Below are 19,661 nucleotides of genomic sequence, written 5' to 3'. Positions count from 1 at the left end.
TCATCTATAAATTGGGGATAATAATAAAATATTTAATAGGATTGTTAGATTAAATGAAATATATATTAAATATTATTAAATACTACATGAATATATATGTGCATATATATATATGTATATATGTTTCATAGCACAACAGTCCTTGGTACAGAATAACATTAATGGTCTGTTCTCATTTTTAGTGATGGATAAAGTAAGCATGCCCAAGTCAGATACTGCTAGCATTGGAACTTCATTTTGCTTCTTTCATTAGCTCAGATTGTAAACCCAGAATAAACTGATCCTTTTTTATTCACTTGGCCATTCTATATTACATAATTTCCTAGAAGGTGAGGATTTAAAAATGCTTTTGATGTATTACTTTTATAATCAGCAGAACTATTAAGAAATTTCCATTTTGATAAATGAATAAAAGAATTTTTGAAAATTTGGTTACATCTCAATTAAACGGCTAGTGTTTTATTTGCTACTAGACTAACTGGCTAACTCTGGAGGAATATATCATATTGTTTTCTTTTAATCAAGCTACAGTAGGAGCCTTAATCATGATGGCTTGAAGATGAATATGCCTGAATTATGAGGCCAAAAACATTTTGTTCCACTCAATCTTCAGTGAATTTGTTCTTATTAGTCAAATATTCTAATTAGATTTAGTCTTTCTTCATATATTTGCTTTAGGAGGCAAACTGTAACAGGAGACTACATCTTTTTTGGATCCTAAATATGATTTTTCCTTTCCTTGTTCAGAAACACAAATGTACATTTTTTTAAACTTTTAAATTGTTGAATATTTCATAACTTACTTGTGATTTAAAACTTCTCTGTTCATAGGAGTTATTTTATACAGAAGTCTTGTGAGACAACTGTGCAAACAAGGTGATGATTGTACAAAGAGTGGTATTGAATTCCCGACCTGGTATGTATTTGTCTGTGATGAATGAACAACTGTGGTCTTTAATAATTATTAATGCAAATGGAGGAACAAAAAGTAATAATATGATGTAAATGTGGTAAATGAGGTAGGAAGATATTAACACGAGTAGAGATATTAGAAGAAACTCTTTAAATAATATAATATTCATTTAAAATTTTTATTTTTATTTATTTTTTTTTTTGTGGTATGCGGGCCTCTCACTGTTGTGGCCTCTCCCGTTGCGGAGCACAGGCTCCGGACGCGCAGGCCCAGCGGCCATGGCTCACGGGCCCAACAGCTCTGCGGCATGTGGGATCTTCCTGGACCGGGGCACGAACCCGTGTCCCCTGCATCGGCAGGCAGACTCTCAACCACTGCGCCACCAGGGAAGCCCCAAAATTTTTATTTATTTATTTATTCATTCATTCTTGGCTGCGTTGGGTCTTCGTTGCTGTGCGCAAGCTTTCTCTAGTTGAGGTGAGGGGGGGCTACTCTTTGTTGCGGTGTGCGGGCTTCTTATTGCTGTGGCTTCTCTTGTTGCGGAGCACGGGCCCTAGGTGTGCGGGCTTCAGTAGTTGTGGTGCATGGACTTAGTTGCTCCATGGGATCTTCCCAGACCAGTGCTCTAATCTGTGTTTCCTGCATTGGCAGGCGGATTCTTGACCACTGCACCACCAGGGAAGTCCCAATATTCATTTTTTTAAATGATAAGTTATCAAGGCCACTTGTTGGGGAAATAAGGTATTTTAAAATATTATAATTTTTAGAAGGTTATATTACAAATATATGTGGCTTTTGTTTTTTCTTTGTAATGTGTATCATTGATTCTTAAGATGTGCTTTTCTGTTTTATGTGAAAAGCACTGACCTATGTCATCCTAGGTCATCTAACCTGACATCTAACCTGAATCATAGAAGCGTAGGCATGGAAGTAACCTGAGAGGTTTGGGCCCATGCTGCCTTGATTTTGGTGCTTACCTAGCATGTGGCCTGGGAAAGACACTTACCTTTTCTCAGTTTTAGTAAAGTGAGCAATTAGATTAAAATGTCTACATTCTATTTTCACCTTATAAATTTGATGATTCAATGAATATGAAGTTTTAATTATATTCATTTAAGTTTCTGTTTTCATCTTAAAATGAGGAAGGATAGTTTACCTCTTTACTTTGGCTAATGTGGTATTTCTGCTACCTTGTAAATTTTAATTTTCATAGTTAAAAAAAAAGCTGGCTGTGCTTTTTTACTTTTTGAAATCCTTCTATAATTTTATAACAGATGAGGTGATTTACCTGTAATCACCTTAAAAAAGAAATTTTTACATTGACAGCAATATGCCAAAGGAAATTCTTGGAGAAAACCAAGAGCAAGTGAAACTATTTGAAGAATTTATGCTGAGTTACAGAAAAATTACAAAACAATATGGATTTATTCATGTGTGTATTCCAGGAGTGCTCTAAATCTTAGAGTGACCTTTTAAAAATAATAAATAATTCTATGGGAAAGTGACTTTTTGATTTTATATTTTTGCTTAATATTCTAGGAAAAAATGGTAATCCAGTGGCAGAAAATTTCCGAGTAGAAGAAGTAAACTTGCCAGATAATATCAATGAAGGACAAGTACAAGTCAGAACTCTTTACCTTTCTGTGGATCCTTACATGGTAAGAATCAGGATTTTGTGACTTAGTGAAAATAATTTTATTTTCATATTTTTTCATGTTGCATCTGAATTTCATTGTGTAAGCCTCATGATTAATAAATATTTGAGGGACTTCCCTGGTGGCGCAGTGGTTAAGAATTCGCCTGCCAGAGCAGGGGACATGGGCTTGAGCCCTGGTCCGGGAAGATCCCACATGCTGCAGAGCAACTAAGCCCGTGGATCACAACTACTGAGCCTGCCCTCTAGAGCCCGCAAACCACAACTACTGAGCCCGCGTGCCTAGAGCCCGTGCTCCGCAACAAGAGAAGCCACCGCAATGAGAAGCCTGCGCACTGACACAAAGAGTAGCCCCCAATCGCCACAACTAGAGAAAGCCCGCGTGCAGCAACGAAGACCCAACGCAGCCAAAAATACGTAAATGAATAAATTTATATAAAAAAAAATCACTCTGAACCCTCAGACTAGTCCTTTCTGTTATACTTTCTCAAAACAGTACCTTGACCTCCAGCCTATATCCCAGTTGTAATTAATAATTTTTTGTGTTGTTATTAGATATTTATTTTCTCTAATAAAAACTTATTATGACAAAGATCTTATTTATCACTGTATCTCCAGTGACAAGCGTAAGTGCTTATTAAGTATTAAAGGAAGGAAGGAAGAAAATTACTTTGGTTGCTTTCACTTGACACTGTTCTAAAAAAAAAAAGGACATAAGCATCTTTAAAGGGGAAAAAAGAAATCTGATGAACATTAACTTATTGAAATTTTATATCATTCCAAATTCACAATTTTAATCACTATGTACTATATTTTACATGGTTATATTTAATATGTATATACTATTTTGATTTCATATTTGTGATTTTTATATTCATACCTTCATATGAAAAACTAGTCCAGATATTATTATTATTTTGGTGGTTGTATAATGTTTTATTCTGTTGACATCATTCGCTTACCTATGGGGAATTACTCGTTCCCACTTTTTCTATTAGCCTTAAGAATCAGGTTCTTGGTGTGGCCAGTATCCAATGGCTGCTGCACTTGCTTTTCAAGAATATATGGGAGGGGCACACAAGCAGAAGTGTAGTGTATTCCCATAGAAGCTTCTGCCTCAATTCCCTATGTGGTCTTTTCCCCTGGTGAACTGAACCAGACCATGGGGGCGGCCCTTGATCAAGCAGCCTTCCATCTATTCCATCTCCTGGACCACACTGTAGGCTTGTACATCTTGGCCTTCATGAGAGAGGCAAGAGTGAGCCACAGAGAGGAAGAAAGCCTTGATTACCTCTGGGAGAAGTCTTTAGCCCTAGTCCTATGGAAAGGTGTGGTGCTATTGTGACATGATGTCTTTGAGGAATAAAGAGAACATCCAGCTGAGGTTAGGGGGAATGTTGTAGTGCTTGGTCTGAAGTTGTGATGAATAACTGTATAAAAATTGTTTCATTTCTCTTTTGGGTTCTTTCCAGTGAGGAAGCAGTATTGCTTGGCTGAAGAAATGAGCAGTATTATGGTCTATATGTTACTAGTTTGTTTTCTATTAAAAAAATGGACAGTTTTATAATATTATCAGCAACAGTAAGTGTACCTAATTTGCAACAATCCACTGAAACCATTGACACAGTATCTTGTATTATTTTTGCTAGCGTAATATATGTAATATTACATAAATTTCTTTAAGTAATTAAGAATTTTAACAGCTTTATTGAACTATAATCCACATATCATACAGTTTACATGTTTAAAGTGTACAATTCAGTGGTTTTTAGTCTATTCACAAAGTTGTGGAACTATCACCACAATCTAATTTTAGAACATACTTAAATTCCTTTTAAATTTCACTCTTTACTTGTTATAGAGGGGATACTTTTTTTTCAGGATAAAAAATAACTGAAAGGAAGAGAGAAATTAAGGTAAATTTTGTTTGGCTAACACTGTACTTAACATTACTTGTTACATACTTTCTTTTAGTCACTGGGTAAATTAGTAAACTCTTTCAGTATTATCAGAGAGAATTATCCTAATCTATGTTTTCTTTTCTTAGCGTTGTAGAATGAATGAAGACACTGGCAGTGACTATATATCACCTTGGCAGCTGTCTCAGGTGGTTGATGGTGGAGGTATTGGGATTATAGAAGAAAGCAAACACACAAATTTTACTAAAGGCGATTTTGTGACTTCTTTCTATTGGCCCTGGCAAACCAAGGTTATTCTAGATGGAAATATCCTTGAAAAGGTGATGTATAATATAAAGTATCTGATTTTTTTCCCCCCCTGTAATTCCTTCTTTATGCATTTGGTGCTCAGTTCTTTTTGTTATCAGGGAAAAAATAAAAGCACATGTTTTCTTTTTAGATAGCTGTCAGAATATGGAAAGCCTTTTATTCCTCTTCCACTGTTGGTTGTAACTATGTATGGCAGTTCTTAGATTGCCAATGAGTGATGTTGTTTTCCATATTTAATTTCTCAAAATTTACATAAATGTTTTATACTAAGAACTAGAAGACCCCTTATAGTTGTATGCTTTAAAGTTTCCTGAGAAATTTCCACTTGACTTATGAAATTCATTTGGTTTGTGCTTGAAATTCCATCTTGTGTCAGAAATCTTGAGTTTGGTTTCTACTGTTAGGCTGAACCATGTGGAATTACCAATATTTGTCTGTTTTGACCTACAAAAACTGGCAGCCTCATGTAATTCAGCCTAATATTTGTCATCAAGGAAGTTACCTTATATCTCTGAACCTCAGTTTCCTCATGTGCAAAATGAAAACAATAGCTACCTCTCAAGTGAATGTGAAAATTAAATTAAATTTAGCTATGATAAATGTGATTAAGGCTTTGTAAAAAGCTTTATAAAATTTTAGTATTTTTTATGATTACCAATTATTATAATCAGTTAAAGATGGCTGTTAAGATAAAATGAGATGCGGGAGACATTACACAATCATTTGCCAACTTAATGGTTCTAGTAAAATATATTTAACTAGAAATTTCATAGCAGGAAGTGAAAGAGAAACATTAAGCACTTTCTAGTTTTCCCTGTCATTGTGCTATAGTGGGAAATTGAGCAACTGGAGAGAGCTTAAAAATGTTTGGGGAGTTGCTATTAGAAATGAGGAAGAGGAATTCAGAAGGGATAGAAAAATGATCTTTGCTAAAAGCAAACTTATCTCACAATGTTTTTATACTGGCTTTACTAATAAATGACTATTAACTACAGGATACATTTCTGTGTACTGTACGGTAGACCTTTCTGTATATTATAGACTTTAATATCTCCATTACCTTTATTCACACACCAGACTTAACTGATAGCCATTTAAAACTGCTGATTGCAAACTGCCATTTTCTTTTTTTGTGGCAGACCAAGGTGGCGAATCTTGATTACTTTTGGTGGTTTATTGAGTTTTTACCAAAATTATTCAATTCCTTAAAAACTATTATAAAACCTTTATGGTAGGGAGTCTTTCTATATAAATTTTTTTCAATTCTCCCTAATGTTACAGATAAGAAAACAGGCACAGAAAATGTGAGAGAAGTATAATTAACTATTGATTGGGCCTGGTAAACATATAAACGTAAAATGCTAAACAGAGACCTCATTTTATTCTGTAATTAAGCTAGAAGAAATTGTATCTCACCTTCCTTACATTTCCATGGACCATTTTAAGCATCAGTATTGAGAACTGTTAGAGTTTGAGCTCATTTTTATATAGATAAATGTTTACTCTGGAATTGCTCAGAGATTTTTAAACTTTCCAGTTTTGCCTAGTGTTTTCCTGTTAAGTGTTTCCTCTCTTTTGAAATATTTGGGACATTGACAAGAAAGAATGTTTGGTATCTCTTATGTGGCCATTCTTTTTTAAAGGTTTTGTAGGTTTTTTTTACTATAAAGAGAAGTAATATTCTTTTTTTTTTTTTACTTTGTACAAGTAAATTATAGAATTTTAACAAGACTGAAGAATGGTTTACTGTTCTTGAAACTATGTTGGGTTGTTTATTAGTCCACTTGAACTGCCATTACAAAATACCACAGACTGAAATTTATTTTCTCACAGTTCTGGAGTCTAGAAGTCTGAGGTCAAGGTGCTGGAACATTTGGTTTCAGGTGAAGCCTCTCTTCCTGGCTTAAAGATGGCTGCCTTCTCACTGTGTCCTCACACAGCATCCAGCCTTTCCTCTGTGCACCTGCATAGAAAGAGATCTCTGGTGCCACTTCCTCTTTTAAGGACATAAGTCCTATCAGATTAGGGCCCCACCTTTATGACCTCACTTAACCTTATCTCCTTAAGGGCCCTATCTCCAAATATACTCACACTAAGAGTTAGGTCTTCAATATATGAATTTGGGGGGGACACAATACAGTACTTAACAGGTTGTCTCTACCCTGTTGACTTAAAACGGAAATTCCTAGTATTATTTTTAAAAGGTATGTATATATTTTTTAGGTAGACCCACAGCTTGTGGATGGACACCTTTCATACTTTCTTGGAGCTATAGGGATGCCTGGTTTGACTTCCTTGATTGGGATACAGGAAAAAGGTCATATAACTGCTGAATCTAATCAGACAATGGTTGTTAGTGGAGCTGCTGGTGCTTGTGGATCCTTAGCTGGGCAGGTAAACTTTTGGAGAATAATCTGATTTTCTAAAAAAATAGTCATAACTGAATCTCTGGATATGTGTATATAATTTAAGATATAAAATTGAACAAATTTATAATATGATTATTTTACACATTTTTGGTAGAAGTGATGTTATAGCATGCTTAGACTCTCTTTTTAACAATATGAAAAATGTTATAGATTTTTGTATTTTGTTCTTTTTAAAAAATTTTTATTATTTATTTATTTTTGCGGTACGCGGGCTTCTCACTGTTGTGGCCTCTCCCGTTGCGGAGCTCCGGACACGCAGGCTCAGCGGCCATGGCCCACGGGCCCATACACTCCGCAGCATGTGGGATCCTCCCAGACCAGGGCACGAACCTGTGTCCCCTGCATCGGCAGGCGGACTCTCAACCGTTGCACCACCAGGGAAGCCCTGTATTTTGTTCTCTTTTAACCAAAAATGACATGGTAAATGCTAGAGCATTGCTGTAATCAATATGAAGAAGAAGATCACAGAGTACCTGTCTGGAATTACATGAATTAAAAAACAAATTTATATTTTAAAAAAATCATCTTCAAATAAGAAAGCACTTATTGGGTTCTAGAAGTATAGTAAATATTATGATAGAAATTTATAAAGTACATTGTTTTATGAACAATAGCCTTTATAGTGTGAAACCATTGAAACAAAACATTTTATCTTTTTTTTTTTTTTTTTTTTTTTTTTGCGGTACGCGGGCCTCTCACTGTTGTGGCCTCTCCCGTTGCGGAGCACAGGCTCCGGATGCGCAGGCTCAGCGGCCATGGCTCATGGGCCCAGCCGCTCCGTGTCATGTGGGATCTTCCCGGACCGGGGCACGAAGCCGTGTCCCCTGCATCGGCAGGCGGACTCTCAACCACTGCGCCACCAGGGAAGCCCAAACATTTTATCTTAATAGTGATTTTAGTTGCTCACAGGCCTGAAAAATATTGAATTGCAAGATAGAGATGTTTTGGGTCTGACTATTCCTTTTATGACATCATCTTTAAATTGCGAGATTTTAACATTCAAACTAACTCTAATTTTATTCAATCTTAATTTTTAAAAAAACGCCATTATATCTGTTCTCAGTTCTTTTGGTTTCAAATTACTTTCAGCTAAAGGCCTTAGAATCTAACCTCAGTTGTGACGAACACTTTCATATATGTACTTGTATTAACTTTCATACTTTCACATTTTTACATTTAAATTGTGACAGTTGTAAGTTGTTTAATTTTCAAAAATTTTCCCCCTAGATTGGCCATTTGATGGGCTGTTCCAGAGTTGTGGGAATTTGTGGAACAGCTGAGAAGTGCCTCCTTTTGACCTCAGAACTGGGCTTTGATGCTGCAATTAATTATAAAGAGGGGAGTGTGGCAGAACAACTCCGTGAATTATGCCCCTCTGGAGTGGATGTTTACTTTGACAATGTTGGAGGTGACATCAGTGATACAGTGATAAGTCAGGTTGTTTTCTGATTTGTTTGTTATAAATTTGAATACTACGGTTTATTTGATGTGATATCTTTTTACCTGATACTGAGAGAGAAAAAAAAACTTTATAAAATTGTAGGGTTTATGGTGAAAAACATGATGGTCAGTATTGTAATTAAGTGATACAGAAGAGCTTGCTGAAGCTACTTCTATTTGTTTGTGGATTTGCACTGTGAGCATCAACTTCAGTTCTTCGCTAGCAATGTTATATTTTCACCTGTAATTTATTTTTGTGAAAAAATACAGTTGTATTATTCAAATGAAATTCTAACCTTTAACTCACTTCTGACCATCAACCAACTTAAATCAACCAACTTACAGCCATGACTTTGGGTAAGGAAAGGATTTTCATAGATTGCAGGTATGTACATATTTTAACTGACAGTGTTACAATTTATCAACATTAGCTTTTAACACTGCATTGCCCTTTACTCTATGTAAAATTGTTTTCAATTGAGGTTAAATTATTTAAATTCTAAGAAATACTCTACCAATAATAACAAAAGTAGCAACAATGATGACAATGAGAACTAATGCAATTCTTTTGCTGATTACCAAACTTTTATTTACTGCTGTGTTCCTTTGCAGTAGACTTATTTTCTAGCTAATTAAAGCTCTCTAATACATATAATGGGTAAGTCTTCAAAACAAAATCAATTACTTGGCATTATAATTATATAATACTAACTATATAATGCCAATTATAACTGGCATTATAGTATTGAATACTATAGGGAATTCCCTGGAGGTGAGGTGGTCCAGTTGTTAGGACTGTGTGCTTTCACTGCCCAGGGCGCAGGTTCAATCCCTGGTCAGGGAACTAAGATACCACAAACCGAGTGGTGTGGCCATTTGAAAAAAAAAAAAAAAAAAGATTAAATATTACAGTCAAGGAGGCTTTCATTGAGGCAGCCATAAAATTAGTAAACATAGGGAAGGTGTATATCTTAGGTTATAATCATCAATTTTCTCTGAACAGATGAATCAGAACAGCCACATCATCCTATGTGGTCAAATTTCTCAGTACAACAAAGATGTGCCTTATCCTCCTCCACTACCCTCTGCTGTAGAAGCAATCCGGAAAGAAAGAAACATCACAAGGTGTGTTCTACGCTTTCCCCTTATTACCAGATTCAAGGGGTTTAAAGATCATGGATGAATACAAAATATGTTGTCCTTCATATATAATTTTTCTTATTAAATAAAACTTGAAAATGTACATTTTAAGGTGGTCATTTAGGTTTTGGTTAAAACTAGGTCCCTGGCAGAAAACTTTTTGAAAAATGCATCTGTTCAATCAATCTTTTGCAAATCTTTTTTGCGAGTGTTAGAAATTCAACTCATATTGGCTTAAGTGCAAAGGAAATTTATTGGCTCATGTATCTAAGAAGTTCAGTATTAGTACTGGCTTAGATTTGGCTGGATAAAAGGTTTGCATAGTGGTGTCATGACTCAAGTTTTTTTTTTTTTTTATTAATTAATTCTTACTTTTGGCTGTGTTGGGTCTTCGTTGCTGCGTGCAGGCTTTCTCTAGTTGTGGCGAGTGGGGGCTACTCTTTGTTGTGGTGCACGGGCCTCTCATTGCGGTGGCTTCTCTTGTTATGGAGCACGGGCTCTAGGCGCATAGGCTTCAGTAGTTGTGGCGCATGGGCTTAGTTGCCCCACGGCATGTGGGATCCTCCCGGACCAGGGCTCGAATCCATGCCCCCTGCACTGGCAGGTGGAGTCTTAACCACTGCGCCACCAGGGAGGTCCATGACTCAGTTTTTCTTCACCCCTGGGCTGTGCTTTCTTCTGGATTGTCTTGGCTCCCTCGCAGGCTCTCCTCTTGCAGCAGCAGGAGGATGACTGTTATCTTTACTCTTACATTTTACCAGATTAGCAATCCAAGCAAAAAAGAGAACAGCTCTCTTCTTGCAGTTTTATCACATCTTCAAGCTGATACTTAATGGCTCAGACTGGCCTGGCTTTCGTCACATGAGGGTGGGGAAAGGATGTCACCCACAAAGTAAAATCACAGTGTTACTACCAAATGGGATTATAGATGCTGGGCAGAGAATACAATAGAAGTCCATTATACTTACGCTTGTAACTACACCTAAAGCTATATCTGACCAGACTCTGTGTGATTAAGTCCTAATGTTTGAAAGATTAACAAATTTTAGTGTTCTGGAATGATTTGATTTGGGCTTTCTCACTCCCTCCCTAGTCTCTGATCATTATCCTTTTCTTCCCCACTACAGAGAAAGATTTCTGGTGTTAAATTTTAAGGACAAATTTGCGTCTGGTATTCTCCAGCTGAGTCAGTGGTTTAAAGAAGGAAAGCTAAAGGTAGAACTTGCTTCTGTTCTTTATCAGTATTATTCTTCCTGCTACTTGATATACTTTTATATTATTTGAATTTAATATTAGTTTTGTAATAAATATTTCTACAGAAGAAAAGTATACTGAATATTATAAATTAACTTTACCTCCTAAGTGAGGATAACTCTTCTGATTGAGAAATCGTCTCATTATTCCCTTTATCTAAAATTTTATTAATGTTGACTTTTCTTAGACTATATTACAAGATAATAGGTTTTTGTTTTTTCCAAATTGTAATATTCATTAACAAATATTTATGGAATGCTACTATGAGTTAGAAGCTGTGCTTTCTCGAAAACCTTATAAGCACCTCCTAGTACCTGTCCACCACCATACATCTTTCCTGCCCTCCCTGGACATTCTGATAGATCTCTTGGCTGTGGCTGAAAATCAGGAATTATCGATCTGGGGTCCAGAGACCCTGACCTAGGATGTTCTTGAAATGTGAAAATAATAGGCAAAGTTGTATGTGTGTGTGCTTATATACTTTGTTTTTTGAAAAGAAGGTGTATAGCATGTGATATTACAAACTGAAGATTAGACAATGGGAAAATAGGATTGTACTTAAAAAATGAATTGATAGGAAACTTTTCTGGATTACCTACACAAAATGAAGATCTCTTTTTAGACAGAAAATGCTAAATAGTATTGCTGCCTTTTGTAAAACTGAAAACTGTTAAATAGAAACACTTAAGTCTAAAGAATATAAAATATACCTATTTTGATTTACAGATCAAAGAGACTATGATAAATGGATTGGAAAACATGGGAGGTAAGACGAATGTAGATTTATTTATTATACACATGAGTTCAGCACAGATACTCTTTTTTTTCTTTTAATTCTACTCCTCTGTTGTTGTTTTCTTTTTAAATCATTTCTTTCCTGTAAAGTCTTGATCAAACTTCATGAAGTTCAACTTAGTGGTATTTAAGAGCCATTGTTTTCTCATTTCAAATTGTAAAGTTTCTTTGGTTTTGTAAATAACTTATGAAAAAAAATGTAAGAATTGTGAAAGTCATTTAGCCTCTAGGTAACTTTTTCTGATTGAATGGTTCTAAGCCATCATAAGATTACATGAAGCAAATTTTCAATATTGGGTTTTTTTTTTTACTAACATACACAGATTTCAACACTCTCTTTTGTTTCAAATAAAGAGGATTGAATAAAACTGATAATTTTTCCTTTTTGAGAAAAAAATTTAATATATTTGGAGATGTATATTTCACTTAGTAAAACTTTATGATTAGATTTCTAATATTTTAAAGTTATTTAAAAATTGTTATTGCTGACATTTATCCTCATATTTATTTGCCTGTAGTCTTCAGACTCTGTAACAGTGAACATGGATGTAGACACCAATTAATCATTTCTAGTTGGATAAAAACACATTTTTAACATGTTAATTGGGTTAGTTTCTCCTATAACTTTGCCAGTGTTTTACTTGAGGTTTCTTTTCATGACAGTTTCCTTCTGTACTTAAAATCATTGAAGAAATTATTCAAATTAATTGTATGTGTCTGACCTACTGATAAACATGTATGATGGTGACATTTATGTTTTCAGATAACCTAGTTTTTTTTTCTTTCCAGCTGCATTCCAGTCCATGATGACAGGAGGTAACATCGGAAAGCAGATAGTTTGCATTTCAGAAGAAACCTCTTTGTTATCTCTGTAAACATCTTCATTAAGGAAATACACGGATTGCTTTCCGTTTTGCACAAAGATTTCAAGATACATTAAAAAAACCCTTAAGAGTACAGATACCTTTTGATTTAAATGTGATCATAGGTGATATTTTCTTAGCTGCATAACATAATTCTTTCCTGTGTCTTCAATATCATATATGTATTCTTCATCCAATATGATTATTTACAATAATAGATTGAAGTCAACATGACCTATTTTTCCTTCTTTTGCTAAAACTAATATTACATGAAATTTATATCAGATATTCTGAAACCACTGGAGATTTGATGTAACTGTATAATCATACAAAAGATTTTTTAAATTAATAACTTTTATTAACTTCATAAGTTGTATTTAAAATAGAATACTTGAGAAGGCACTTAGTAAATATTGAACTGGACATGCTTTACATAATTCTTGAACTGAAGCTTGGTGAAGAATAAATTGGGATGGTCTTTCCATATTATAGATGGAAGAGGGACTTAATTGCAGGGTCTGTGTGTGTGTAGGGGTTTGGGGGAATTCAGAGCTTGTGGAACAGTTTTTGGGATAGGAGAGCAGAGGCTTTGTGTTGGGAGTAGTATGAGAAATTAAATAACTGAGGTTGGTTAGGTTGATGGAGGGACTAGATTTACTACAGAAGATATGTGTTTTGCCAAGTAGTTCACAGTATAGCCTAAAAACTCAAATATATATTGATAAAAGCCTATGTTTATTTTAGGTTAGCAGGCACATACTGTCAAATAGTTACAAAGATTTCGAGGGCAAATATAGACATCAATTCAAGTTTTAAGTGATGAAAAAGATTTAAACAACAAATACAGCTTCGGGCTTCCCTGGTGGCGCAGTGGTTGAGAGTTCACCTGCCGATACAGGGGACACGGGTTTGTGCCCCGGTCCGGGAAGATCCCACATGCCTCGGAGCGGCTAGGCCCGTGAGCCATGGCCACTGAGCCTGCGCGTCCGGAGCCTGTGCTCCGCAACAGGAGAGGCCACAACAGTGAGGCCCGTGTACCACAAAAAAAACAAAAACAAAAACAAATACAGCTTCAGAAAATGACAGAACTGAATGAGCAAAGTAACAAATGGTCATAAACACGGATGTTCAAGACCTATTAATGTACCTCTAAATAAGAGCATTTGTTTTATTAATTGTAATCAACCCTTTAATACAGTAAAATTGAGGATATTTTCTGAGTGTTGTGCTGGCTTATGGTCAGCTGTTTACAAACTGCAATATACTTTTGTGTAGATTCGAACTGTGTTAGTAATCAGTCACTCCAGTTGACCTCAGTGGCCTTTGCTTCTTTCTTGTTTTATATACTTTTCCAGAGAGAGCTGCATCTCTTGTCTGTGTGTTGATAACTCCCAAATCTGTATCTTATTTCTGACCTCTTGAGATAGGTTAGGGACCTTTACCTCCAAGTAAATATCCCATAGGCACCTGGAATAGATAAACTCGGCTTATCTAAAGAGGAATTATCTTCCTCTGAAACATGTTGCTTCTTTGTTTTCAAATCACCATCGTTGGTGTGCTAAACTACTCCCCTGGTTTCTTCAACCTTGTCTCTGTCCTTGAAAATGCCCTTCTTAGAAAACACCTTTAATTTCCATTGCCACTATCTTAGCTCAGTCCCTCCTTCATCCTTTGGCACGCAGCAAGTATTCAAAAATTAGTAATTTCACAAAGTCAGTCAAACACATAAAGCTCTAACGAGTTGCGGCATCTGGCCTGAAACTCAAGTGTTCTAGCACCGGTGTGGACATCGGAGAGCTCTTTACATCCTACTGTACTGACGGAACGCAGACTCCGGGGACTTCACCTTCCAAAAAAAAGTTCTACACCGGAGTCTCAATTCTTACCCCACCTGGTATGCAATGCAGAACTAGATTCTGCAAGTTCCCTTCTCGGGCAGTGAAGCTTCGAGGTCCTCTTCACTAAGAACTTTGATAAATGTTTTAAGTAGTGATCTTTTCTTTCTCGCTTGCCTGCATTGCAACATGTACTGATCTCAGCTGACAGGAGATAACTACCCCATCCGCTGCAGTAAGGAAGCAGTGACGTCACTCCTAGAATTGACTGACCCCGTTTTTCGGGCTTCGCAGACCACGGAGCTCCAAAGGCCGAGAGGGGATGAGTGGGAGGCAGGAGACCGCAGTGCCTTCCCTCTCCGAGCCAAGCCTTCCTGGCCCGCGCAGGCCAACGGCCCCCGGGGCGGAACCTCCTGCGGGACTGCAGCAGCCCGGCTCGGAGGCGAGCAAGTGGGTGTGTGTGTGGGGGGCGGCCAAACTTCCTGTCCCGCGCTCGAGCTGCTTCCGGCGGGAGCCGGAAGACGCTCTGTGTGGACAGAATTCGGGACCAACTGACGGACGGACGGCTGCCCGGGACGGAAAGGTGAGCTCCGGGGTGGGCCTGATCGACCCGCTCGGCTAGGTGGTCCCCGAGAGGGAGGGAGCCAATGCTGGCTCCTCAGGGGCTTGGGCCGAGTTTGCCCCCGGAGAGGACAGGGAAACCGCCCCGGGGCACCCCACCCGGATCTGGAGCGGCCGGTCTGAAGCCCTACGGCTTCGACTCTTCTCGCGGGCTTTTGGGGCATATGTTTCGGCTCCTTCGCTTGGTTTCGGGGGCAGGGGCATGGGGACAAGACCAACCTGGAGAAAGAGTCAGCGAGTCCCCGCGGCGGGGGCTCCTGGACTGCACCGTCCGCGAGGCCTGCCTGCGGACCTTGGGGCCCTTCACTAGGCTGTTGTAATGGGGGAACGAGGATGTCAAGGCGACTCTGCCCTGGACATTTCAGCCCAGACCTACCCTCTTCTTTCGTACGTCCGCTTACTTTCTCGGTCTAGAAGAAGGAAGGCTGCCGACTCGGAGGGTCTGGGCCACTGGTTTCTCCTTTGCGTGTCATTTCAAGGCGAGGGTGTGGGCTGTGAGAGTCTACAGCCTTACACATTTCGCAGGTTGAAGTTTCTTCAGAGAAAAGAATTCAGTTAGTTTATTAAAGTTTATCTCACTTGCTCATGAGGCTCTGAAATGCATTTAGGAACCACTTGAAAGTTAAATATTATTAACTTGGAACTTAAGAATTTGTATTTCTTCCTCACTTTGGCACAAGGACCAACACAGCGTATTTGCAAAGAGAATAAAAGAAACATTTTAAAATAAAGCCAGGGGCATTTTGTTATTTTTAGGGAGTGAGAAATTCCACTTTGTGTTATCTTCGTGTGAGACAAGGTCAACTAAAATCGCAGTCAAAAGATTTAGGTTCTAGTTTTTTAAGTTTTACATCTAAGTAGAGGTCTAATTTTTGGCAAGTTAATCTCTAGTTTTGGACTTTTTTTTCCCTCTGTAAATGAAGGGGGTTACCTATTCATTCAGAAAATATTTCCTGAATGCTTAGTTTGTGCAAAGCATCAGTGGAGAAGGGAGAAGGATGGGAGAAGGATGATAAATTCAATGAACCTTAACCAGTGAGAAAAATATGCAGCTAACTCCCAAGGCAGGCTGAAATAATTGCTAAAGAGAGGTTAAACTGTGTTGTGAGAACACCAAGGGAAGGACAGATTTGTTCTGACTGGAGGGAAAGGGGTCTTCATGGAGGATGGCGTATGAGTTGGATTTTAAAGACTGGAAAGGATTTCAAAAGATCACAGCTGGATTGGAGCGTTTTATTACTGGAGGGTCTTATTACTGAAGAACTATCACAAGGGAAAGGGACCTTGAGCACTAAAATAGGTTGGAGTGTTCATTTAGTAGCCGGTCCAGTGTGTACTGGAGAAAAGGGTTCATTGAGGAATATAGTGGATGCTGCAGTTGGAACAGTATTTGAGGACATACTGTTGAATATTTAAAATGCCATGCTTAGGGATTTGACTTGTTAATTCTGAAGCCCTGAACTTTGGGTAAGGGAAGTGACGAAAGCATTTCTGTGTTTTGGAAAGATAACTCGAGTGGCTGCATAAAAGATGGAATGGAGGGCTTCCTTGGTGGCGCAGTGGTTGAGAGTCCGCCTGCCAATGCAGGGGACACGGGTTCGTGCCCCGGTCCGGGAAGATCCCACATGCCGCGGAGCGGCTCGGCCCGTGAGCCATGGCCGCTGAGCCTGCGCGTCCAGAGCCTGTGCTCCGCAACGGGAGAGGCCACAACAGTGAGAGGCCCGCGTACCGCAAAAAAAAAAAAAAATGGAATGGAAAGGGGAATTTTAAGGGCAAGGTGGCCAGTTAGAAGCCTATTTTCATAGTGTAGTTGAAAGATAATGAAAAACCTAAACAGGGCATTATGGTAGGAGTAAATTTGGAGGAATCAGAACCACTGGGATTATTTAAATATGGAGGATGAGAGAGATTGTTCAAGACCTAGAATTTGTAGCTGAGTGGGAGAACAATTGGGCAATAACTGAAATGGATAATACAGGAAGAAGAACAGGTTTGGTGGGGAAGGTGACAGTCTGGATTTTGGACATTGTTAAAATTGAGGTAGATATCCACATGGGGTTACCTAGCAAGCAGTTAGAAATGAAAGTTTGGAGTACAGAGAGAGGTCAGAAGTAGAGACAAAAATTTGGGTATGATTCACGGAGTCATTCGTTCGTTATACAAATATTTGTTCAGTACCTACTAGCTGCTTACAGGAAGTTTGTATAAAAGCCCTTTAAACTCATAGTAAAGACAATCTCAGAGCTTCACAGTATCAGAAATGACTCTTGGAGACCTAAATTCCTTATGAATTACCTACAATACCTTGCCGGGCACTAGGTGAGGGGTTCTGGGTTCTGGGAGATATAGTAGTGAACAAGACAGTCTAGTTCTTGCCTTTGTTTATGGAGCTTACAATTTAGGGGGTAGCCAGACAAAAAGTGAATACTGTATCAAAACAAAAGAATTAGAAATTGTGGTAAGTGCTGTAATGGAGACAGCAGAGATAGAAAATAAAAGTGGGGGTATGAGGAACCTTCCTTGGATAAGGTTATCAGGCAGAGTGTTTCTGCATGAGTTGATAGTTAAGTAGAGCCCTGAAGAATGAAAAAGAGCAATGGAAGAGAAAGCATTCCTAAGTAGAGGAAATGATGTGTGCAAATCCCTAACATAGGAAAGAGCTTAATATGTTCAAGGAACTAAGGGAGAGTCATCTGGCTGGAGGTTGAATGGACGCAGGAATGGATCACATAGGTCCTTATAGGCCAGGATAAGGAGTTTGGAGTTTTTCTAGATGCATTGGGAAGCCACGTGAAAAAAAATGGGAAAATTCGCATTTTAAGATGATATTAAGTGATGTGAAGAGAATGGAGGGAGACAAAGTATAGAAGCAGGGAGACCAGTTAGGAGACAGTAACAGTACTTTAAGGCAAGGTTGATGGTGGCCTGGAGTAGAGTAGTGGCAGAAGAGATAGAAGTAGGTGGATTTGCGATCTCTTTTGGAGACAGAATCAAGTCCAGACTTGCAGCTGGACTGGATACTGGGAACAAAGGAAATAAAGTAATAAAAGTGACTTCTAAATGGGGTGAATGGTGATCCTCCCTTGAACGGAGGGTTGTGGTCAGAGGGGCTGGCAGGGGAGGATGTGAAATAGGCTTGGGAGAGAATTCATTTTGAACATGTTAAATTTGAGATATCAAAACATGAGGTAGAGATGTCAAATAAGCAATCCTTCCTATGTACAAGTTTGCAGCTCAGAGGAGATATCTGGGCTATAGATAAAAATTTTGGAGACCGTATCATTTAAAGCCATGAGTTCACACTAGGAAGAGAGTCTAGCAAGAGAAGAGGGCCTGGCCTGCAAACTATCCTGAAGAACATTAATATTTAGAGGATGAGTGGAGGAGGAATATAGGAGTTATCGAAGGAAACTGGAGGAATGGCCAATGAGGTAGGATTAAAATAAGGAAGAAGTATCTTAGAAGCAAAAGAGTAAGTAAAGTGTTTGAGGAAGGAGGCAGTACTTCTAAGGGAAAATATCAGTTATGGCTCTGGTTGCAAATGACCAATTTACTTGAGGAGAAGAGGAATTTATGACAAGGATGTGGGCAGCTGACAGGATCAAAGGAAATGCTGAAGGCCCTGGCTTTGAAAAGGACCGGAATCTGAGCAGCCCCAAGGGGAGGCTGCTAATTGCAGTACTGGAGTGAATGGGCTGCTACAGCAGTTTTCACCTTAGTTACTTCTTTTAGAATTCACGTTCTGAGGAAAAGTATCTGATTTGTTCATCATGGGTTGAGTATCCAACAGTTGGTCAGGATAGAAAAGAACACCTTAATCTATAATCGCACTCAGAATGTATCCAGTGGGGGAGGGATAGATCCCCCAACAAAATGTGGATCCTGTCACCCAAACGGGGGAATGAATGTGGAACAGTCAAAAATAATAGCTGTCCCTTGCAAAGGTCAAGTAAGATTAGGGCAGCAAAGTATCCATTAAATTTGGCAGCATGAAGATCATTGGCTTAAATTTGTCTCTGAAGGATTGCAGAGAAATGGGGAGGTGACCGGAATAAAAATCAGGGCTGTAGGAATGGAGCACCCCAGAAGATCCTGTGAAGAGAAGAGGGAAGGCGCGCGCAGGGTGAATGCTACAGTTTCTGAGATTCATTCTGGCTTCACAGTTCTATATTCCAAATGTCTTTTATCAGTACCCGTTACCACTTTATCATTAGAATTTAATTAACTCTCATGCTATATCATATACTAGATATGATATTAAAAAGTTACTTGGGGGGCTTCCCTGGTGGCGCAGTGATTGAGAGTCCGCCTGCCGATGCAGGGGACACGGGTTCGTGCCCCGGTCCGGGAAGATCCCACATGCCGCGGAGTGGCTGGTCCCGTGAGCCATGGCCGCTGAGCCTGTGTGTCTGGAGCCTGTGCTCTGCAACGGGAGGGGCCACAACAGTGAGAGGCCGTGTACCGCAAAAAAAAAAAAAAAAAAAAAAGT

General features: G+C 38.4%; 2 protein-coding genes across 3 annotated transcripts in view; both read left to right on the top strand.

Moving 5' to 3' along the window:
• The first annotated feature begins 879 nt into the window (after positions 1–879).
• PTGR2 (prostaglandin reductase 2) lies at positions 880–15,173 on the top strand. The gene is made up of 9 exons (XM_065871652.1): positions 880–916; positions 2,453–2,571; positions 4,615–4,806; positions 8,452–8,661; positions 9,668–9,789; positions 10,932–11,019; positions 11,785–11,824; positions 12,643–12,724; positions 14,846–15,173. The coding sequence occupies exons 1-9, from the start codon at positions 880–882 to the stop codon at positions 15,171–15,173; spliced, it is 1,218 nt and encodes a 405-aa protein (XP_065727724.1).
• Positions 15,055–19,661, top strand: part of ZNF410 (zinc finger protein 410) — a 40,793-nt gene continuing 36,186 nt past the window's right edge. Inside the window, exons 1-2 of one of the 2 annotated variants that reach the window (XM_065871145.1) lie at positions 15,055–15,134; positions 15,587–15,666. The gene's annotated coding sequence lies outside the window, so the exon portion shown is untranslated. The remainder of the gene's footprint in view (positions 15,135–15,586; positions 15,667–19,661) is intronic. The other variant, XM_065871144.1, reaches the window with a different exon arrangement.

The sequence above is a fragment of the Phocoena phocoena genome, chromosome 2, assembly GCF_963924675.1.
Source record: "Phocoena phocoena chromosome 2, mPhoPho1.1, whole genome shotgun sequence".
In the NCBI taxonomy this organism is placed as follows: domain Eukaryota; kingdom Metazoa; phylum Chordata; class Mammalia; order Artiodactyla; family Phocoenidae; genus Phocoena; species Phocoena phocoena.
Note: the sequence above shows the minus strand (reverse complement) of the source record. Positions and strands in the feature narration are given on the sequence as shown.